Source organism: Oryx dammah, unplaced genomic scaffold (genome assembly GCF_014754425.2).
Source record: "Oryx dammah isolate SB20612 unplaced genomic scaffold, SCBI_Odam_1.1 HiC_scaffold_9, whole genome shotgun sequence".
Classification (NCBI taxonomy): Eukaryota; Metazoa; Chordata; class Mammalia; order Artiodactyla; family Bovidae; genus Oryx; species Oryx dammah.
In genome coordinates this window covers 43,414,832-43,438,067 of record NW_024070193.1, presented here as the reverse complement: position 1 = coordinate 43,438,067, position 23,236 = coordinate 43,414,832, and the positions used below count along the sequence as shown (strand labels likewise).

The 23,236-nt window shown below is 48.0% G+C and overlaps 2 protein-coding genes across 9 annotated transcripts; one reads left to right on the top strand and one right to left on the bottom strand.

Annotated features, from left to right (window-relative positions):
• Window positions 1–1,713: 1,713 nt before the first annotated feature.
• Window positions 1,714–11,985, bottom strand: ARPC4 (actin related protein 2/3 complex subunit 4). Its single transcript, XM_040246156.1, has 6 exons — window positions 11,346–11,985; window positions 8,751–8,869; window positions 7,453–7,564; window positions 6,060–6,155; window positions 4,926–5,096; window positions 1,714–2,611 (listed from the first exon to the last, which is right to left on the bottom strand). Exons 1-6 carry the CDS (start codon window positions 11,592–11,594, stop codon window positions 2,606–2,608), a joined length of 753 nt encoding a protein of 250 aa, XP_040102090.1. The 5' UTR covers window positions 11,595–11,985; the 3' UTR covers window positions 1,714–2,605.
• TADA3 (transcriptional adaptor 3) lies at window positions 11,708–21,964 on the top strand. Of its 8 annotated transcripts, none has more exons than XM_040246138.1 (10): window positions 11,708–11,857; window positions 12,194–12,251; window positions 12,962–13,194; window positions 14,531–14,781; window positions 14,908–15,013; window positions 16,389–16,530; window positions 16,622–16,725; window positions 18,256–18,365; window positions 19,314–19,499; window positions 21,416–21,964. In XM_040246138.1, exons 3-10 carry the CDS (start codon window positions 12,988–12,990, stop codon window positions 21,606–21,608), a joined length of 1,299 nt encoding a protein of 432 aa, XP_040102072.1. In that variant the 5' UTR covers window positions 11,708–11,857; window positions 12,194–12,251; window positions 12,962–12,987; the 3' UTR covers window positions 21,609–21,964. The 8 variants fall into 8 exon arrangements, with proteins under 8 accessions (XP_040102072.1, XP_040102068.1, XP_040102066.1 ...); XM_040246134.1 differs by having other exon boundaries at window positions 11,723–11,857; window positions 21,392–21,964; XM_040246133.1 differs by having other exon boundaries at window positions 11,742–11,939; window positions 21,392–21,964.
• Window positions 21,965–23,236: the final 1,272 nt, after the last annotated feature.

Below are 23,236 nucleotides of genomic sequence, written 5' to 3'. Positions count from 1 at the left end.
CTTAAATCGCATAGCAGAGCCCTGGAACCCAGGTCTGACTCCAAAGCCCCACTCTTAAACAGAAACACTATTAAACACAAGTCCATATCATCACTCATAAGGGTTGCCTATCAGTCACGCAAGTACCAAATGGACAGTGTGAGAGGCAAACTCTAGCAATGCCCTCTCAAGCAGATTCCAGGAACCCAGCTCTGTCAGTCACTGATACACTGGCTCACACAAGTGAAGGTTCGTCCTCCACAGACCTCCCTAGTCAACCCCAACCACTAAGATCACCCTTCTCAACCCTGCGGCTGATGACTGGGTTTCCCAAAAGGTATGCCTTCAGGAGAGGACTGGCTGATTGGAGACCATCCAGTCTGTTCTGATCAGCCAGCAAATTTGGTTTTAGCTCTGAACCCTGGGAGATGGATCCATGACAAATTAGAATTCTGGCTGGCTCACCCAGGCATTGCTGTCCTGTGAGGGTTGAGTGAGCAGCTGCCATACTCTAGTGGATGTCCAGCTTCACCGCACCTTCACATGAGCAACAATCACTGCAAAGCTAGGCTATGGCTGTGTGCCCCACAGAAGGGCCTACCTAATTCTGCAAGACAGGAGGGGGAGGTCACAGAGGTAATGTCATAAAGGGGATGTTAGCAGCCCAAGTTGTCCCCACCCCCAACCCCTCCTTCCTTTAAACAGTACCTTGTCCTGTTTCAAGAGACCCCTTTTGGCCATATGGAAGACTCTTCAAAACTTAGCAAAGCCCAACCCTTCTCAAACTTTTCTTGGCCTCCTCTTCCGTAAAGACACCCCGCTGTGGGCTCCCACTGACTTCCATTAGTGAGCATGAAACACTTCAATGCACCTCTTTATTTACATATCCAACACTTCCACTGGCCCCCCAAGTCTCTCTGAGACAGGGGTAATGTCATTGCCCCACAACCAGCACAATGGAAGTTACCAACAGCTTGGATACTGGGCTGGTGGAAAGATCAGTCATTGTTTATTCACTACTTGTAATGGCAGGTACTGTGTCAGACTGACATTATCTCCACTTTATAGATTAAGAAACTGAGGCACAGAATATAAATAACTTGCTCAAATTCATAATAATAGGACCCAAATGTAAGTTGGTTTTTTTTTTATTTCACTTCAAGGTGTCACTAAGAGGGTTTAATCCTGTCCACAGAATTTTCTGCAATGATGGAAATGTTTTATCTATGACTGTGTGATGTGGTAGGCATTAGGAGCATGTATGTGTTGAGCACTGATGGGACTGAGGCAATAAATTTTAAACTTTTTAACTGTAATAATTTATATAGCCACATGTGGCTAGTGATCAGTATCATAGCATAGGTAGAGGCAGATGTCTTACATCTGAATTGCACCCTCTTGCTCACTAGGTGGGAGATTTGGGGCAAGCTGCTCTATCTCATGATACCTCAGGTTTCTTAGCAATGAAATGGGATTATTTCTGTTACATTCTAGCCCACATGAGCTCACTATGTGAAAAGGGTCAAAGCTCTATACAGGTAGACAGAAGTTTCAGAAATGGGTGGAACCTGGACTGTAATGGGTCTCTCGGGTTAGGGCCCTCCAGCAGGGCTACTGTCAGAGGCCAATCACAAGGCTGTCTCTGGTGGGGACCCCCAGGCCCAAGTGCCTGCCACATGGTCTTAAGGAACAGCTCCACCTCCTTTCATCACATATACACACAGAGCACAGACCTCATGCAGCCCCAGAGGGGCAAAAAGAGACTTTAATTAGGGGGGGAGGATCCACCAAAATAAGAAAAGGTACAGCGAGCGTGGGAGCAGAGGAGCCAGAGCAGGCAGGAGGCCCTGGCAGGGACACTCTGGAGGACTCACCGCTCCACCTCTAGCACAGGCACTGCACTGACAGACAAGGCGAAACAGCTGGGAGGGCACGAAGCGGCCCCCGAGGCCGAAGGCTGCCTAGCTTCCAGGCCCTAGCTCCTAGGTGTGGCTGGTGGCCACCAGTTCAGCCCTCGTCCCCAACCAGTGCTGGGTGGCCAACTGCAGGCAGGGCTCAGGAAGCTGGTAGAGGGTCCCCACCACTTCTACTGAGCCTAAGGAGATAGGAGGACGAGGGAGAGGAACAGAACTCTGAAACCCCCCTCCCTTCCCACCTGGGATGGCTCCAGGGAGGAACAGTAGTCGCCTTTTGGCTCCAGGCCCGCCCAGACCCACAGCGACCAATAAGGTACAATCACTGGGACCAGTCACAGCCACTGGAGGTGGAGATTGTTTGTTTTTTTTTAAAAAAAAAAAAAAGACAAAAAGGTTACAGTCTCCTACAAGCACAGAGTTTTAAGTTTCAAGACGTTAAAAAAAAAATCTGTCCCGGCCCAGGGGACTGAACATCAGAAGCCAGCCTGACCAGGCACATGTGGCCTCAGGGCAGGTCCACTGCTGCTTTGTGGCCCAGCAAGCAAGCACACCACCCACCTCCCGCATCTAATGCCCACCCTGACCCAGCTCCCCTCCGCTGCTGCCGCCACTGCCGTCGCCGCTGCTGCTCTGGGAAGTTAACTCCAGGACGACTTCACAGAGACACGGGGGATCCTGAGGGGGAAGGCCACGAGATCCAGCCAGGTGGTTTAAAACTGTCAAGAGAACCAAGAGGCAGTGAATGATGGTTATTACTGTATCCTGGCAGGCCTGTTCTGGGGAGGGGGGCTGATCTGTGAGCTGTAGCTATACTCACATTTCTGTGGGGCAGGACTGGGTTTCAGGACACCCTGTGGACATGCGCTAGTTGCTCCCAAATCAGCAGGCACTGGCCCTAAAACTTAGCATTAGACAAGGCAAAAAAATTATGGGCTCTTCCACAGCTCCCCTTGGCTTTGCCATGGAGATAGCCAAAAAGCCTTGTCACAGTGCCTTGCTTGCTGAACTGAGGTTGCCTTCTGTAGAAATGGGGGCTCATGTGCAAATGCCTGGGGATTCAGAAAGGGACCCAGGATTTGCATCAAGCTCTGAGGGGTCCGCCAAGCAGGATAGGCCCTGGACATGCTTTGTACCCTCAAATATCCCCCATAGTGCCCAGACCCACCCTGGACATTTTACAGACCAGACGCTGTGGACTACTGGCCCACTTGCTGAACTCAGCCCAAAGATGAGCACTGTCTGGCTTACAGTGTTTCGGAGATTATGAACTAGTTGCTATGAATATGAATTAGACAACCTTGAAAACACAGAAGACACTGCACCCAAATCCAGACTGAGATTCTTTTGATGAAGCCAGAGGGCTGGAGCTGTGCAGTGGTGGCCCTCCTAGGGTAAGGCATGTGATCCCTAGGTCCCCACACAACCCACCTCACTCATGAACATAATGGCCTAAGCCTTACATGCACCTGTGTCATCCCTGCCAGATGCCATGACACTATCTCAGATCTTTGAGTCAGACAAACTAACTGAGTCCTGGCTCCTTCACTTACTGGCTGAGGCACTTGAAATATGTGACAACTTCGAGAGCCTGGCTGATACATCCATGAAATGAGGATAAAGATTCAAAGATTGTTTTAGGTGTTAAATGAGATATTGCTGATACTGGGCTTTCAGGATGTTTCCTTTGGCCGTGCCATGCGGCATGTGCAACCTTGGTTCCCTGATCAGGGATGGAACCCGTGCCCCTGCATTGGAAGTGCAGGGTCTTAACCAGTGGACCACACGGGAAGTCTTTTTTCTTTCCCCCGAGATACTCGTATGTGCTTTCTCAGTTGTATTACTATAGAAATGTAATTAGTGTAACAACTAAATGACTACTGAATGAATGAGCCAAATACTAAATTGGGACAAAAACTATTTTTCATTTTCTTCAGTTGAATTTAGAGGCCTCCCCGTGCCCTGGCCATATAACCTTTGTGCTATAATACAGGGAGAGTTTACTATGTACCAAGTGATATGCCTTATACACATTTCCTCATTTAATGTTCAACTATACTAAAAAGGTATATATTAATTAACGGTCTCATTTCAGGGTCGAGGAAACTGAGGCTTAGTCCAGAAGTTCTGTAAGATGCCTGAGAAGGCAGTGGACCCAGATGCACACAAAGGTGGTCTGACTCCACCATCTCTGTGACCTGAACAAGCATGCTCCCCTGGGTGCACAGCACAGCTACTCTATACACTGGCTGCCCTCAGTATAATTAAAGCCCAGGGGAAGTGGGTTTAATTTCCATTTTTAGGAGCCTGAGCTCCTTCTGGGCTGGACCTGTACGCACTGGTAGGAGTAAACACTAATTCTACCATCTAGGGATCATAGTCAATTCTGAGTGGAACATGTCAACAAACCAAAGACTGTTTGGAAAAAGAAGAAAAAAAAAAAGGCGGCACGCTGTGAATGTCTAAAAAAGAACTGTGTCATCAGTTCATCAATGTAAACAATCTGTCCTCCTCAGAGGGCGGCAGTGCTTTCTGTCAGGAAGGCACAAACAACTGAAGAGGGATCTGTAGGACTTAAGCCATGAAAATGATGGAAAACAGAGTGAAGAAATCATGACTTTAAGCCTGAGAAACAGACGCTGAAGGAAACTATTCGAGTCTGTTTGAGAAGTGGAATTACACTATGATTAACCGCCCTATATTCCCAGAAAATTCACATGTGGCTTTAACTTGACTCACTCGGGGATGGAACTAGATACACAGAAGGACTCTATATATTCTGAGACGTAGAAATGAACGACTAAGAGAGGCACTGCCCAGGGCCCTGGAGATGCTCTATAGCTCTCCAAGATGAACCTCAGGCCCTTCCCACACCAAGGCATGGGGCTGACCTGCTGCCCTCCAGAGTTCCTAGAGGCCTCGGAAAATATTTACGCACAGTTGGCACCATTTCCCCACCAGATGCAAAGTTCTCAGCACAATCTTTAGGTCTTTCTACTTCTGAAAGGAAACCAGGAAGGCCACTCCACTTACATTCTTGAGGAACTCCTCAGCCACAATGCGTGCACGGGCATTGACAGACAGCTTCATCTCACTAATTTCTTTGTCAATTTCCTCCATGAAGTGGATCACAAAGTCCACCAACTTGTGCTTATACATCTGCTCTGTGTGGAAGTTGGTGATCAGAAAGCTGATGTCATACCCCTAGGGAAGGAAGACAGTGGAAAGGAGGGAGAGAATCAACATCCTGAGGCACTTCACTGGCCAGCCCTCTATGTCACTCAGCCACATGCTTTCAGCTGACCTTCTCCCAAGCGACACACCCTTCAGGCAGCAGCCCATCTGCTCTGGTGGTGGTGTGTATGCTGGATCCAAGGAACTAACAGGTGGATCAACTGATCCCAATTGAGAATTTTGTCTGGCAGACATCTCTGGCAGACTCTCTGTGGTATAAACAGTTGTGTTCAGAATGAATCAAGGGAGAGTGAAAGGACTTTAAATTTTGTTACAGAAGAATCTCATCAAACAACAGAACATTTAGTCCAGAGAGAAAAGAAGATGCTGTGGGAGGAGGTGGTACTGAGGTTTTTAACTATGGGTCAGACTGTGTGTAGAAGAGCAATTTTATTTACTCTTGGTGGCCCTGGAGGTTAGATCTAGGAACAGGAGAGATTTTAGCTCAGGATGAGGGCAAGTTTGGCCAACAACTAATGTGTCTGACAATGGTGTCCGCTGCTCTGCGTGGTAGTTGCTTAGTCACTGACTGGCAGGGAGTTGAGCAGGCAGAGAATCTGTAGTGAGCGCTCAAGTACAAAGTCAGGCAACAACTGACCCCATATCAACTGTGGCCTTGAGAGACTGACTCAGTTGGTGGCAGAGTTTAGAATTCTGATTCATCATGCCCTTTCTGCCACTACACTATAGGCTCTGGGAAGGTGAACAATGCACCTCATCTTTTTTTACCTTTTCCACAGCTGAGACAGACTCAACCTCCTAAGCTGATTCCCCTTATTCTTACTCCAGCTGAAATGAAGACCAATTCTCAACTCAGGCTGTGGGTGCCCTACAGCTTGGGGAGCAAGCAATCCGTTTTAGAAACAATCCAAGGCCACTGACAGTGGACTCAGTAGTGGAATTCTGGCTATTACCTACACATGGATTACACACCTCCACTGGTTTCCTTCGGAGGATAAAGAAGTTCTCTGCTCGCATCATCATGAAACGCATGAACTTGTGACATAGAATCTTCTCGATTTCATCAGCCTGGTAAGAGCAAAGAAGAAACGTGTTTCCCTAAAGTCGTTTCCTAAAGGCCAATAGAAATTTGTAGCCTGGTCTTCTGACCCCAATATCCCCCACGTTCGCTGGAGACAGTGGGGTTGGGTATTGAAGTCTGAATCATGAATAACTGGTTGCCAGCTAAAAGGAAGGTCCACTACATTAGAGCCCTCCAACTTAATGGGGCATTATCATGATCTTGCCTTTACCCATTCCAGAAAGGTAACTCTGACAAACCCCAATCTTATTTTTTTTTTTAACTTAAAAACACATTTTGGCCACTCCATGTGGCATGCAGGATCTTAGTTCCCAGACCAGGGGTCGAACCCAAGTCCCCTGTAGTAGAAGCCCAGAGTCTTAACCACTGAACCACTAGGGAAGTCCTGGCAAGCCCCAATCTTTTATCCAATCATTCCAGAATCCACATCTATATTCAAATCTGCCCTTTCCAGTCTCATTTCACTAATGCTACATCTTCCAGTCAGTGATACACACTATGAAGTATATCAGATAACCTTAGATGGCCTCCACTTTAGTAACAATGAACATCAAACAATCCCCAAAGTTTTTCCCTGATGAACTCTCAACATTTCTGATGAAACAATTTTGTATACCAGGCTGGCAAGACCTTAACAGCCCCCAATATTTATTCATCTCCCCTTTTAACAAAGAGCAGGCACTAGGGATAGAGCTTTCTGGGGGCAAAAGTCTTAACTCTGCTTTATTTTCAATGTGCTTGTATTTTAGTGTTGTCCTCAATTTGGCAAGGCATATTATTTTTCTTTTTATGATAAATTTAAGTAAAAAAAAATAAGTTAATTGAAAGAAATATTAAGTAAAGAAGTAGCCAAGTGGTCCATAAACATGGAAGAAACGATGGAGGTAGTGGGAATGTCAGACATTTGTGAAACAATGAAGAAACGTTGAACTACACTTCATTTTCTTACCCTAAATCTCACTTTTGGAGTTTATGGCTATCAAACTGATACCATTACTACTTGTTTGTCTGAACTGAACTTATTCTTCACTCATTAGGAAGAGTTTTATCACCTGACACCAAACTGGCCCACAGCACTGGCTGCTACATTACCTGCTGTCTAATCCAGAGCAAGCCTAGAAGATAAGGCTGATTTCCCTTTATTCTACTGATCTGGTAGGTTTAGAAAATCATTTCCTGGAAAGAGAACCTGGGTTTCTTTGCACCCTGAATCTGGCATGTTGACCTCTTACATAGGGGATCCCTGGCCTCCCCGGGGAGGCAGGGGATCTGGCGTGAGCTCACCTGTTTCACAGCAATGCTGACCCTGACAGAGTTGATGGAACCTTCAATCAGAACCTTTTCCTTTTCATTCCTGCTGATGGTCACGGGTTGTAGCAGGAGCTCTTTGCTACTCCTGAGAACACAAAATGACAGAGGTACTATAAAAGAACAGAATGGTCAGGGAGACTCCATGGCAGGTTCTAGAATCACTATCTGGGACCACAGAGTCCACGGAATGAGACTCACAAGCAGGGGTGCTCCAAGATGGGGGCCAGAGAGCATGTTCTCCAGCAGAAAGAGGACAGGCTCTGGAGTCAGGGTGAAAAGGTTCTGAAATTCAGCCTCCTCTGTTAACTTCTGCTGGGCAAGTTACCCTGTTGGAATCTCAACTTTCTCATTTGGAAACAGATCAAAAAGGGTCAACCGTGTAACAGTGAGCCTGGCACATTGTAGGAGCTTTACAAATGACAGCTCCTATTTTCATAACTATAGGCAAACCCATATACTGTTTAGGGAATGAGAGCCTACCTTAGAGATAAGGACAAGCTAAAATCAAACAGTTTGGCCTCCTTTAATAATCAAAATTATGACCCCTGTCAACTCAGTTCCCATTTTGATGCCTCTGGATCCCTCAGACGGTAGTTAACTGTATTGGTGGTGTCTGTGAGCTATTATCCTTTAAAAATGCCTAGTGGAAACCATATAAGTTAAGTAGCATAACAAGGCACATTTTAACATCATGTCAGTTTTCTAACATTCAATCATATCAATTTACTGTGGTAACAATCCTTATCTCAGTTGTATATGTACCAGATTAAACGTCAAAGGGGGAAAAGAAAAGCTTTTTTACAAAACATAAATCAGATAAAATAATCCAAAGTATGGAATATTTGTAGTAGGAAATGGGAGTCCAATTGTTTGTTTGTTTTTTGAGGGCAGGGATCCTTGATCTTCAAATTTGAGAAGAGCAGAGATGGCATCTCAGATAATTCAGTTCTCAAGTCTTCTCCTTAAATTGCTAGAGGGTTCAGTACCTCCTTGGGAGATATTTCCCAAATGGCCCTATGTTGAAAAGTCACAACTCGTGTCAAGCAAATCTTGGCTCCTGAGTAGCTTCTCCCCTGAGTTTTGTCCTGTCAACCCACTGAGACCCAATTTTCTGAACTTCAAATTGGGAACCATCATTTACCTGGCAGCAAGACAAAAAATGTGAATTGTAGTTGTTCTGACAACTCCAGGATGGAAGTTCACAGCCATCTCTGATAACAGTCCTCTCTGGGTGCTACATCCATCACCCCCTACCCCCCTTCCTCCCATACCTGACTTCTACTTCCGGCTTGTTGTGTCGTTCCACCACCTGGGAGGAGAAATTCTCCAAGCAGAGGGCAGCCTGCAGTGTGGCCCGCACGGCACTCAGGTAGGGGCGGAGAGTGGCAGTCTGGAGGAAAACCCCAAGGGACAATCAAAATCTGTCTCACAAAATCCGCTGATCCCATAGCCCAGCTACACAGGAGCCAGGCAGTACGGAGGTCCTTGGCTCTCAGACACTACAGTGAACAGAACAGACTAGGCCTTCAAGATGTCTTTCATTTTAAGACTAGAACAGAGGTTCTCAAAAGGGGACCGTTTTGCCTACCAGGGGACATATGGCAATGGCAAGACATTCTTCATTTTCACAAATGAGGTTGGGTAGGAGTTACTGGCATTGAATAGACAGAAGTCAGGGATACTGCTACATAGCTTACAATGTACAACAGAATTATTCAGCCCCAAATAGTGCTGAAGTTGAGAAACTCTGGTCTAGAGGCACACAGGTGAATAACTGTCTTCAATCTGCCCTTTGAGTCAACAAATGTATATATCTATAGTGTGCCAGGCACACAACGGGTTGGGAATTCAATGACTAAGACCATTTCTACCCTTAAATAGTTCAACCGGGTCAGGGAGACAGACAGTAACTATGATACAATGCATAAAATGTGAAATAGTTAAGATTTACAAATCATATTTGCAGAAGAAACTGGTTTTGATTTGAAGATGAAAATAGGATTAGGATTTTACAATGATAAAAACAAAAATGATATTCCTGGTAGAGGAAATGGCATCTAGCAACAAAGGACTATCTTCAATTCCTTGTATTAGCTAAAAGTTCTTTCTCACCCCAGGCCTTCACACATGCCAAAGCATCTATCTTGCAGGTTTTTCTCCCCCTTCTTTGCCTAAGTCATCCTTTAGATCTTGGCTTATTTAGAGAAGGCCTCTTCTTTCCTCAGAGGTCATTCTTGACTTCCCTTTTCATAGCACTTATTATAATTTACAATGATACACCCTTCAAATAACTCCAAGAAAAGTAATTTTCTCCTTTACTAAACTGAAAGCTCCATGGTTAACAGACCATATCTGTTCTACTCAAATTTACATACCCTGCAACTTGCTCAGTCAGTACCTTTCCTATACACCGTCTTACTCAGTTTCTGTACAATAAGTGAATGAATGAAAAAATAACAAGATTAGAGTAACAAATAGGGGCATTAAAGTAGTAATGAGTACAATGTTGCCAGGAAGCATTTTAGATTCAATGGATGAGGTGGCAGATGGGGTCCAGAGATTCATGAGGAATCTCAAATGCTAGGCTACTGAGTTTAGCTCTTCTGTTAAAAGTGGTAAGGAACTTCTGGGGCTTTCTGAGGAGGAAGTTACACAACTACAGCTGCATGGAGACTTTGTGGAGAATGGATTGGAGGAGAGGGAAGTGACAGAGCCAGCAGAGGGTTATTTAAGTAGGGTAATAAGAGCCTGGCCTGGGGCAATGAGGGACAAGCAAGATTGTATCTGTCAGAGTTCATAGCAGATCTGACAAAGGTACATTTTAGGTGGTCAACCCTGTGACGTCTGCCCTTCCACAAATGGAGGAAGCACCTTCTTGTGTAATGCTTCAACACGTATGATGTTTAAAAAAGTCAAGAGGCATCCCCTCAGTTTAACAACAACAAAAAGAGTATCCAGGTTTCCAGCTGAGGTAAGAAAACACAGAGCAAGAATAAGGAATACAAGAGAACAAGCAAATTTAGGGAGAGGGGAGTTTTAATCCAGACGTCTAATTTCAAGGTGTCTTCAAGATATCCAGGTAAACCTTCAAAGAGAGCTAGGAAGGCAGATTTAGGAGTCATCATAAATTATATGGTCATGAAGACCTGTACATTAAATAGGTATCGACAGGAAGAGGATAAAGAAGGGGAAGGCAGTGACCCAAACTCTCAACTGACGTTCAGAAACACCCACAATGATCAAAACGGACGACTTCCTGAAAGGCAAAGGTGAGCGGCATCAGAGCTTAACATTCCATATTAAGGCTCATACGGTTGAATTCTGACCAGGAAGGGGTCTGCGTGGAGGCAGCACAAGAGAGATAAAAGTGAGGTAAAAGTAAGAGCTAGTGGCAACATGAGGAGTGGGATAAGGAAGTATGGAGGCTTCCCTCAGAGAACTGTGGGATCAAGCAAGCGAGAAAGAAGAGAGCTTATTTAGTGAACGTCTACTCTGGGTAGGGAGGTATCCCTACTACATGCCTCAGCGGCCCTACTACGGGCTACAAGGTCTACTACGTGCCTTCGAGGCGTTACCACAAACCGAGGAGGAGCCACTTCCGGCTTCCTTCTTGCCTCAGTATCCCCCACCAGCTTCAAAGGGCAGAATAGGAAGCCTCAAAGCCTGCTTCTTACGAACGCGTCCCCCGCTCGCCCCTTCCTCACCTCAGCCCCTGCCCCGCCCTCCTCCTCCCAGCCTCAGGGTACCCCCGCACCCCCAGCATCCCTCGGCCCAGGGCCTCTCCGCTGCAAAGTCGCATCTCCCCCAGACCCAGAGCCTAGAGGCAGAAAGGGGGGGGTCCCTGGCCCGAGGCCCGGCTCTCTCACCATCGCGGGCGCTGGCTGGGCCGGGAAGCGGAAGTGCGGAAGTGGCCAGCGCCGCGACGCCTGCCCTTTCTCCAGAAGCGCAGCCGCAGTCTCCGCCCGGACGTCCGGACTGTACCATCTGTGTTCCGAGCGGGGGAGGGGGGAGGCTAAGAACATTTGGTCCCTCGTAAGTTTTCCCGTTAGGACTGTCGTAGTAGCTTTAGGCTCCTGTAGCTTAAAATCACTACTCAAGCTCCTCCCGTTCCCCATGGAGCTCTTGCTTGTGACTTTGGCTTTCTTGTCTTTTTTCCGCCGCCTTCCCTCATAGTCATGCAATGGTGCAGCCCGACCTCAGGTTGGCACCATATTAGGGCAAGGCAAGGCGGAGGAGCCTTTCGATCCTTCCGGTTCTGCGCTCCCATCCTATCTTCAGGCCCCTCCTACCTGCAGCCTTCGGGGCTCGGCGAGACTAACTGCCGGGCCGAAAACCTGGCTGCCGAGCCCCTCCCTCCAGCGCTGGGCTGTTCCCTAGGGTACGCCCGTGGCATACCTTCTGCACCCCACCTGCAGCGGGCTAGCTCGCTGCCCTCAACCCTCCCCCACCAAAAGACTGGGGTTGGTACTCGCGTCTTCCCGCCCCCTTGTCAACTGCAGGGGTCCCTCACAGAGCCAGTTCCGGGGCGGTTGCTCTCACCGACCGGAACTCTCCGCCCCTCCCGCGGCCCCGGGGCCGCTGGAGGCAGCAAGAAGGTAGAGGGGGCGGGGGCCGCGGTAGGGTGTCCTTAGAGAACTGGGACCCTGAAGGCGGGACACTGGGGCGATCCATGGGTGGGGCCAGCCGTTAACCAGCCCCACTTTTCCTGTGCCAGGCACTGAACTGAGCTCTTGACTGGCATCAACTCTAAATCCTCAGAACATCCCAGGGAGGTAGGTACCATTATTACCCCCATTTTACAGATTCAGACTTAAGGGAAAACAGATTCAGGCTTCTTTTGTCCCCATTTTACGCATGGAAAAACCGACTCAATTAATTAACATGTTCAGGGCTACATAGACATTGGTCAAGCCTGGGCTTGAATCCAGGTATATCTGGCTGTCCAGAGATCCAGGTATCTCTTTACGATGTGGGACAAAGAGAAGGGGCAGAGGTGGGGAGGGGTGAGACAAGAAGAGGCTGGGAGGCACGAAGAACATTAGCATAAGTACTGGATGCTTGGAACTCGGCTCAGCAGAACCCAGGAATAGTGGAAGTGAAGGGAAGAGCATCAGAAAGACAAGCGTAGTAGTATAGTATATCATGGCAGTTAGTTGAACAAATTCAAAACTACCTGGATTCAAATTGCATGTTGGTAAGCTTGGACCTGCTGCATGCTTACAAAGTCTGTTTCCTCATCTGTAAGATGAGGATGAGCATGGTCCCTGCTCTTGGAGTTGAGTGAGGAATTCAGTGAGCAGCCAGTAAAATGTCTGCCCCTCACTTGGCACACAGTAGGTGCTGTGAGAATAGTAGCTAAGCCATCATCCTTGTCAGTAGGGTGCTGAAGCCTGACTCTCCCCGAAGCTGTCGGAGGATGGAAGGAGCCCTCGGACTTTTCTAGTGCCACTTTTCCCCCCATCAATGGTCCTTTCCTCTCCAGCTCCACAGGGTCCCCCATCCTGAGCCATGAGTGAGCTGAAGGACTGCCCCTTGCAGTTCCATGACTTCAAGTCAGTGGACCACCTGAAGGTCTGTCCCCGCTACACAGCGGTGTTGGCCCGCTCTGAGGATGACGGCATCGGTATCGAGGAGCTGGACACTCTGCAGCTGGAGCTTGAGACCCTGCTTTCCTCTGCCAGCCGACGCCTGCGGGTGCTTGAGGCTGAAACCCAGGTTATACCCTACAGAGGGGACATCACTAAAGGGATGTCACTACAGTCCACTACAGGGATGGACTATGACAAGTTATGGGATGTGTCACTGAGTTAGCCTCAGCTGCTGAGGCCCAGGTTACGGGATCTCAGGGGTGAAGAGAGAGACCCAAACATTGCTTGTGTGACACATAAAATGTGCAAGAATGTGCATGATCCTTCTAAAATGTGAGATTTCTTATTCACTAAGCATCTAGGGACCCCCCACTCCTCACAATGTTCTGAGTCTGTAGAGTTAATTAGGACAATTCCAGCCTTTGGGGAGTGTGCCAACTAAAGGAAAGGGAGGTCAGACATGTATCAGGTGAATTGCTGTTCTGGTTAGGAGTACTGGGGGAACTGGAATGGGAGGCCTGGATTTGAATCCTGCAGTTTCTGAGTTGTGTGACGTTGCAAAACTTACTGCCTGCTTCTGCAGATCAGTCCTCCGTCTGAAAAGTGGGCTAGATAATAGGACCTACCCTCAGCTTTTGTGAGGATTAAGAGAGATTTTTTGCAAAGGCTCAGCCCAACGTCTGACACTTAAGTAAGCATGTCAAATGTTATTTATTGGTCTGACTCTCATTATTTCTATTTATGGCATAAACATCCTCTGAGCCCTGTGTGCCAGGTACTCTGCCAGAACCTGGGGACCAGAGGTGGCTGAGATGAACTTCCTGGTCCCCAATAGCTTATAATCCTGTTGAAGAGACAAGGTACTCCGTTTATTCTAGTTATGACCAGATGACATGATTGGGCCTAGGGGTGCAAGGTACCAGAGACTCCTATAGAAAGAAGATGCCATTTTAACTGAACCTCAGAAGATGAATAAAATTAACTTGTGGTCCCTGGGAACCAATGGAAACTTTTCGAGTGGGGCTGTGGCACACAGCATCTAAGAAGCTAGATAGCTGATACAGAAAAGGCTTCCTAGTCATGGTGACATTTGAAGTGAAGGTTTGCTGGGAGGCATGCGTGCCTTCAATAGAAAGTTATTGCCAGCATATTTTCCTCGGGCTATCATGCACTGCGTTGTCATCTACCTGTTTGACCTGCTAAATACTGTGTGACCAGGTTGGGCGCTGCAGAGGTGAATCAATACAGACAAGTGAATGGAATGATGACAAGTATATGAAAAAATCTTGTGAGATGGGCACAGAAAAGGAGCTGAGTTTTGCAGTATGAGTAGAAGTTTGGTAGATAAAAAGAAGGGGAGAGACTTAGAGCCTTCTTGAGTTCCAGATCCTAATTTTTCATGGGGAGATGGAGTTGTCCTGTGTCTTCCCTTCTCATCCTCAGTGACAGTCTTTGAATTTCAGATCCTCACTGACTGGCAGGATAAGAAAGGTGACCGACGATTCCTGAAGCTGGGTCGAGACCATGAGCTTGGAGCTCCCCCCAAACATGGGAAGCCCAAGAAGCAGAAACTGGAAGGGAAGGCGGGACATGGGCCCGGCCCTGGCCCTGGGCGACCCAAATCCAAAAACCTTCAGCCCAAGATCCAGGAATATGAATTCACTGATGACCCAATTGATGTGCCACGTATCCCCAAGAATGACGCCCCCAACAGGTTCTGGGCCTGGGAACATAGATGGGCCTTGGGATTTGGGCACTGGAGGCTGTGGAGAGGCCTGGGGCTGAGGCTGGTGGGGCAGGGGGCAAGGGACACCCCCTCAGGCTCTGCTTCTCCCTGCAGATTCTGGGCTTCGGTGGAGCCATACTGTGCTGATATCACCAGTGAGGAAGTGCGCACGCTAGAGGAGCTACTGAAACCCCCAGAAGATGAGGCTGAACATTACAAGGTGAAGACCCCAGGCATGATGAGACAAGATGGAGACATCTTGGACATGATGGAGAACAAGAGGGCTCAGAGATGCCTCACAATTAACAGAGCTATATATCATCTTCCTTTTTCTCTCCCCAGCCTCCTGACAGTTCCATTAACTCACTCAGACGCCCAGGTTCTAGCTTTCAGCTTCCTCCTTTCTACCCTGCTACGTCCTAAGGCATCTTCTTCAGTGCGGTCCTCCCTTTGTCTCTGTCGTCTCCTTTGCTTTGGCTCAAAAATTCATCAGCTTTTCCCTTTACAGCCTCTTAACACTTGCTTGCCTCTAGAGGGATTCTTTTCTCTCCCTTTTTTATTGGATGCACCAGGTGGCATGTGGGATCTTAGTTCCCTGACCAGGGATCGATCCTGCACCCCTTGCAGTAGAAGTGAGCAGTCTTCACCACTGAACTGCCATGGAAGTTCCTCTCTCTCTCTTTTATTTTTTTAATGTATAGAAGTTTTTTTATTTTTAGTTTTTATGATGAAAATAAAAGAAGTTCCATTAAAGAAAATGTAGAAAATACAGGAAAATGTCAGAGGGGAATTCTCCCATACATCCGCTATCATGATCAGAGGTGCTTATAACAGCCTCGTGTGGCTCCCATTGCCTACAGACTCAGGTCCAAGCCTCAGTCCTTGGTAGCACAGTGTCCTTGGCCACACCACCTCTTTACTGCTATTATTTGCCAGCCCCACCAAGCACCTTACCCTCACTCCAGGCTCACACAAGGTCCTTTCTGGTCTCTGGGCCTCTGTACATGCCAATCTCCCCTTGGCAAACTAACACCCTTCAAGTCCCTTATTGCACGTTACCTGCACCAAAATGGTTTTGCAGGTTTTCCAGCAGAAGGTTGGTCTGTCTTTTGCACTGCCACAACACCTTAACCTGCTCTGTCACTCCACTTGTCTGAATTTTTAAAAAACTTATTTGAAAAGGTAATCTATACGGGCAGTCACAAGTTCAAGCAGTGCATAAGCTATTTCTCATTTCTGACCTGAAGGCCTGTACTCTCGAGAGATAATAGCGCTCAACTGAAATTGTCTGTGTACACACACCATTCTGCACCTTATATTGTGGAAATTTTCCTATATTGCCTTCTGTGTGTTTTAGTTTATGTACCTGGCTTCTCTACTAAACTGTGAGTGTAGAGATTTTTATCTCCTGTATCTCTTCTCACCTGAGGCTCAGCCCTCACCCCTGGGCTAGATACTTGGGAGACAGATAAAAGAAGGAAGGAGGGTGAACGAAGAGCCTGTTGGCACTTCCAAGTGCACAAAGAGACCCTGCCACACCCAGGCATCGCTGGCTGTATTTATCTCTTTGGGGCTGGGTGGGATGTCTCCCACAGATCCCGCCCCTGGGGAAGCACTACTCCCAGCGCTGGGCACAGGAGGACCTGCTGGAGGAGCAGAAGGACGGGGCCCGGGCAGCAGCCGTGGCTGACAAGAAGAAAGGCCTCTTGGGGCCCCTGACCGAACTGGACACTAAAGGTAAGTCCCTCACCTCCCTGCCCACCTCAGGCTAGGACTTGAGTTCCCAGAACTTCAGCCCACCAGTCTACCATGTCTCTGCCCAATTCAGATGTGGATGCCCTGCTAAAGAAGTCTGAGGCCCAGCATGAGCAGCCAGAAGACGGGTGTCCCTTTGGTGCCCTGACACAGCGTCTGCTGCAGGCCTTGGTGGAGGTGAGTACCCCCAATGCAAAACAGAAACCACTATCACTCTGTTTCAATGTTTGTTTATTGAAGTATATATTTAGAAAGATACACAAGTCATAAATGTACAGCTTGATCGATTCTCACAAATGAGCAGCCTTGTACAACTAGTCCCAAGATCACAAAATAAAACATCATCAGTATCCTTGAAGGCCCTCTCATGCCTCTCCCAGCGTTTAACCTCCCCCACCTCCAGGGTAGCCACTACTCCACAGTTATTGTGGAGCATTAGTGAAAGGCCCTGTGCAAAGGGCTTTCTACACATCCTCTTGTTAAAGGCAGATAGTGGTTAACCCCACATTACACCGAACAAGGTTGAGGCTCAAAAAAGGGAACTGTTTGCTTGACATCACACAGCTAATAAGCAGAAGCAGGTTTCAAACACCAGGTTCAGATGCCCTTTCTTTATGCCCACTGGCTGGCTATCCCAAGGCATGTCTCTTCACCTGTGAGCCTCAGTTTTCCCTCTGGCTCAAACACAATAGCATCTTTCCCTCCCATGTAGCATTCTGGGCACATGTTCCAGATCAGTTGAGATTGGGGGAGATCTCTGTTCCACACCATCAGACAGGGACCCCAGGTTTGCTGGCTTTTTAATTGTTTAAAAAAATGTATATATGTATTTCAGCTGTGCTGGGTCTTCGTTACTGCTTAGGTTTTTCTCTAGTTGTGGCGATCAGGGGCTACTCTCTAGTTGGGGTGCTTGGGCTTGTAATTGCAGTGGCTGCTTTTGTTGTGGAGCAGGGGCTCTGGGGCGCACAGGCTCAGTAGTTGCAGCTCCTGGGCTCTAGAGCACAGGCTCAGTAGTTGTGGTGCTTAGTTGCTCTGTGGCATGTGGGATCTTCCTGGTTCAGGGATCAAACCTATGTCTCTTGCATTCCACTGAGCCACCAGGGAAGCCCACTTTGCTGTTGTAAACATGCGCTCTGCACAGGGTCACTCCAAATGTGACTGGCACTCCAGCCCACAGAAAAAGAGCAAGGAGGAGTGTGTGAAGATCCTGCTGGCTATGGCTCTTATCTTTTCTAATCACTTTCCATTGGAGAGTATTTGTCACATGACCACCCTGACCACAGGGGAGGCTGGGAAGTGGGGTGTATCTGGGGAGCCATTAGCCCAGCTCCTGTGGAGGAAAGGCGAGAATGGCTTTCGGACAGCCAGCAACCTCTGCTATGGTACAGCCCCTGTGCTCAGTACCGTGTGCCTAGCACAGCCCCTAGTGCACTGCAAATGCTTAACAAGCCCTAATTCTTCTCATTACTGCTGTTGAATGTTACTATCACTCTTCTGTGCTCCCTTTTGTATCAGTACAAAAACAAGAATTTATAAAATGATCAAAGCTTTTTGGAGCCAGTTTGGGAAGACTTCCCAGAGTGGGTGGGATGCAAAGAAGAAAAAACTATTTCTGGTATGTGAACACTGTCCATGTAGGTCAGAGGGAAGCAGGAAATGGTAATACTACAGCTCTTTCTTCCTCTGACCATCTCTGTGCTCTTCTAGGAAAATATTATTTCCCCCATGGAAGACTCTCCTATTCCAGACATGTCTGGAAAAGAATCGGGGGCGGATGGGGCAAGCACCTCTCCCCGCAATCAGAACAAGCCCTTCAGGTGAGTGACATCGTGTCTACACTCCACAGTCTGGCCTCTGCTTCTGTTGACTTCTGTCAATCCCAACGTGGGGTGGTCTTTATATTCATAGAGAGACCGAGGACATTTTGATAAAGTCCAGTAGAAGTCAGATGTGTGTGCTGGCCCAGCACTTCCACATACACAGACTTAGTTCAGGGTTTTCATTATGGCCCTGTTCTCACTGTAAACCTAAATGTCCAACTGGTGGGGACTGGCTGGCTAACTTGTAAGTCCATATGATGAAATAACTTGCAACTATCAATCATATTAGAGAAATGTAATTAATTTATATGAAGAGATGGGATCAGTAGAGTGATAAGTGGAAAACATCAGTTGTAGCACAATATGAACAATATGACCCTATTTTTACCTAAGATATATTTAAATGTGTGCACATAGCGGGTAAGAAGTTAAAATAATACATAATAAAAGTGGGAAGAGGGACTTCCCGGGTTGTCCAGTGGTTAAGACTCCACACTGCCAATGCAGGGGGTGCGGGTTCAATCCCTGGTCAGAAAACTGAGATCCCACAGGGCCATGAGGTGTAGCCAAAAGATTTTTTAAAAAAGTGAGACTAATGTGTAACAATCTAGAATACGTATACTGTTTATATAATAGTAACATAAAATACGTATTTTTATGTATATACCACATGGAAAGAAAATGGTATGTAATAATAACAGATAACATAATAATAATTCTCTCTAGGTTGTTAGCATTATAGGTTTTCCTGTATTTTATATTACATAATATATTGATATCTGTTGCTTGTGTCTGAAACAAGATCAGATGTGTCTGTCTCTGTATTTTGATATGTAGATAGACAGAGAGGGTGTCCCAAAGAGAAGGAAGGTGTTTGCTAGCTTGGGCGCCTCAGAGGGGCCCCGCATGGGCTGGCCTTGAGCTGAGCACTGCCCTCCCCTGCAGTGTGCCGCATACGAAGTCCCTGGAGAGCCGCATTAAGGAGGAGCTAATCGCCCAGGGCCTGCTGGAGTCTGAGGATCGCCCTGCAGAGGACTCAGAGGACGAGGTTCTGGCGGAGCTGCGCAAGCGGCAGGCTGAGCTGAAGGCACTCAGTGCCCACAACCGCACCAAGAAGCACGACCTGCTGAGGTGAGTGTGGACGGGAGGCCTCGGCCACAATGGTCCCCTTCTGGGAGCTTGAGGACAGGCTTTCCAAACCTGGCAAGGCCTCTGAAGACCTGAGGAGCTTTGAAAAAAGAAGTCATTGCTGGGTACCACCCCACTGGTTATATCTCAAACAGTCTAATTCCACTGACTAGAGCTGAGGCATCTGTGAGTTATTTATTTACCTCAAACTGTGGTAAAAACAAATAACACAAAATTTTACCCTCTAAACCATTTTTAAGTGTACAGTTTAGTAGTGTTAATTATACTCACATTGTTGTGTGGCTTATTTTTAAATTCTCTCCATGCTGATTTTCTTTTTCTCCCAAAATGTGCTTTTTTTAAAAATTCTTGATCTTTGTTTTTGGTGCCAAAACTCAGGATTGAACCAGGGACCTTTTGTTCCCCCCAAGTTTTATAGTGAAAATTTCATACATGCAGAAAATCTGACTGACTAGCACAGTAAACACCAATATACTCTCTACCTCAGATTATCAACTGTTAACATTTAGTTGGGCATCTGTGATTATCAGCCTCTCACCAGGAATTGACCAGTGTTGAAGTGCAATGTCATTCATTTTGTATTCATTCCCATACATCTTGCCCTGCATCGGTCACAAGGATGCAGGTGGTAACTAGAGGGAGATCACGGGAGGCACTGCCATTTTATTGGGGAGATAGACAAATAGCCCAACTAAGTCCCCTTGCTTCTTATAGGTGGGTGCTGTGTCTTCACCTCACAGAGCCCCAACAGAGCAAGGCACACTCATCCATTTGGCCAGGTTGCCTATCTCTTAGACCTGGTGCTATGGGTTAGGAGGAGAGGCAGGGCAAAGGGCTTACGGTCATTGCATGAGTGGTTGGCAAAGACATGCACCAGTAGGAAAGAAAGTTGCTGACGAGCTGCTGGGGTATTTAAGGTTGAGGGTGTACTGAGTGTCTACCGTGTACCATGGATTTTATGTCTGCCCTCTTACTTAATCTCCACTACAGCCCAGAGAGTAGCTGGTAGTTTTCCCTGTGCACCAAATGAGGAAATAAAGGCCCAGCGAAATGAGTGCTCTGCCAAAGGCCACACAGCCAGCAAACAGCCAAGCTGTGACTCAAGCCCAAGGCTGAGTCCAAAGCCTCATTCTAGTTCCCTCTCAAGGGCAAGAAGAGGAAAATACAGATGAAAGAGTATGGAGGAAGGGAGGGCAAGGGCAGAGGGGGAGAGAGAGAGAAGTAGGGCTGTGCAGATGTGGAAGTCAGGGGCAGTGAAGGAACTAGCTTGGCTGTCAGAAGGCCCGCATGTACCCCTCAGTCCTGCATGGACAGGCTGCAAGGCATCTCCTGCCCCAAGCAGCAGCTTCCCCTTCTGAAAAATCAACAGGTTATACTATGGATCTCTTTAGTGACCTTCCAGCTCCACCATCAATTGAGTTGATAGGTCAGGTTCCATTCAGAGGCATCAGTTGGGCGTCTCACTCGCCTCCTGTAGACTCAGGCTGCCTGGACCCTTAGGTGGCTCTGGAATTTGGATGCCGAAGCAAGCAGGTCTTCTGCTGGCACCAGGGCACCTTTTAAAGATAGTGCGAGCCAGCCTGCCTCGATTCAGATCTCCTGCTCACTAGTTGCGGGATCCTGGGGCATTTCTTACCCTCCTTGAGCCTCAGTTCCCTCACTGGTAACAAGAATAATAGTAGTACCTACCTCACAAGGTTGTTATGAGGATTAATTGAACTACTGTTTTTGAAGAGGCAGTACTTGGCACAGGGCACACCTAAATGTGGCTCAGTAACTTTGCTTTTTGGTATGGAAAGGCCCACGGTCCCTGGGTAGCAGACGGGCTCAGTCTGGAAGAGCGAGGAGCCCCTGCCTTGGTGGGCTTCCCACAGCATCTGGTTGGCTGGTCCCCATAGGCTGGCTAAGGAGGAGGTGAGCCGGCAGGAGCTGAGGCAGCGGGTCCGCATGGCAGACAATGAGGTCATGGATGCCTTCCGCAAGATCATGGCTGCCCGGCAGAAGAAACGGACTCCCACCAAGAAGGAGAAAGACCAGGCTTGGAAGACTCTGAAGGAGCGCGAGAGCATCCTGAAGCTGCTGGACGGGTAGCTCTCACTCCTGCTCAGGCCGCCTTCCCCTGGCCTGGGACGGGAGGCCTGCTTGCTTTGGGCTTCCAGAAGTTTGGCCTGTGGCTGCCTAGCTAGTGTCAAATGGCAGCAGTCTCTAGAGGCTGGGCCCTTCCCTGACATGTTCTGGCGAAACTCTGTACAGCCAGGACATGAGAGGCCCTGCTGGGCTGGCCTGGGGCCCAGACTCTGCTTGGTCCCCCAGATGAGGGGGGGGCTTCATTTTTGGGTCATCCTCACCCCCGACCCTCCCCGCCCCTTTCACCCTCAAGGACTTCTCCCTTGTGGTTTTGTAAAGTGCAGACTTAAGAATAAAGTGACTGAAACATGGTTTTTTTATAAAGTATCCAGAATCTCTGCATGTCTGTTACTGTGGGGTAGAAAGGAACTGGTGTGAGTGGCAGAGTTGACTAGGGCATGCTTGATGGCTGTCAGCCTGTGACCACTCACCCACGTCATTCATTCAGGGAGAACTTTCTGAAGATATCGGTGGCCACAGGTAACAACATCTCAGCTCAGGGTGGTTTGACAATAAGGACATTGTGTTAGCTAGGGGTCTGGTGTTCCGGGGGCAGGGTGGCATCTACCAGGGTTGACTAAAGGGCCAGGGATCTCCACGCTCCCATGGTGTCAGCTTTTGCCTGAAGTAGGTTCCCTTCCTGCTGTGCAGTGGCAGCCAGTAGCAGCTGATGGAGGCCAAATGCTTCCTTATTTCTGTCCAGCACGAGAGGGCAGGAAGGCACCAGCTGGCTTCCACAGCCCACCCCAAAGAACAAGAAGCCTTTCTCAGACACCCTTAGGTCTCACCAGCCCAATCTCGGTCCTACATGCCCATTCTTGAACAAGCCACTAGCAAGGGATGACTCTAATGGGTTTAGACCACTCTCCATGAGAAAGGAGTCTGCTTCCCCACTAAGCCTAAGGCAGTGGGGAGACAGGGTAGAACAGATGAATAAACAGACTCTTGTCTCTGTCTCCAACTGTTCCTAAACTGTGGTGTCAGAGAGTCAGAGAATATTTTGCAATTTACTGTGGGAAGGTTGAAGTCCCCATGGAGGCGGGGTGGGGAGGTGCGGGGGGCAGAGGGTCCCTGAGGAAGTGACCTATGAACTGAGCGTTAAAGGAGGATGGCCAGGGTGGCCAACATTCTTATATGGCCAACACCTCTCCTGTTAGAGAACTGCCTTTTTCCCATTCCACCTAGCTCTGTGGGCTGTCAAAAGAGGGTGGACCCATGACACCAACATGGCCAATCTCAGTCTGCCATCCCTCTAGCCACAATGATTGGTCCAAAGAGTGGGCAAGTGACCCAAGCTGGGCCAATCAGAGGCCTTCTGTAAGACTGCTGTATGGATGCTGAAAGAAAGGAGGACTTCTCTTTTGAGCGAAAAACCACAGAATATAAGCTTGAGCCGCCCCGTAACCCATTTTCTGGCCACATGGAAAAGTCTGCGTGAGAATACAGCCAATTTAGGAAGCAGAGCCAGGAGATGGAAGACAGAGCTCTCGAATGATATAGCTGATGCCCTGGATCCTCCACTGGAGTTCAGTTATATTCGCCCACAAATGTTGATTTCGGCTTACGCTAGTCTACTTCGGAGCTTTGTCATC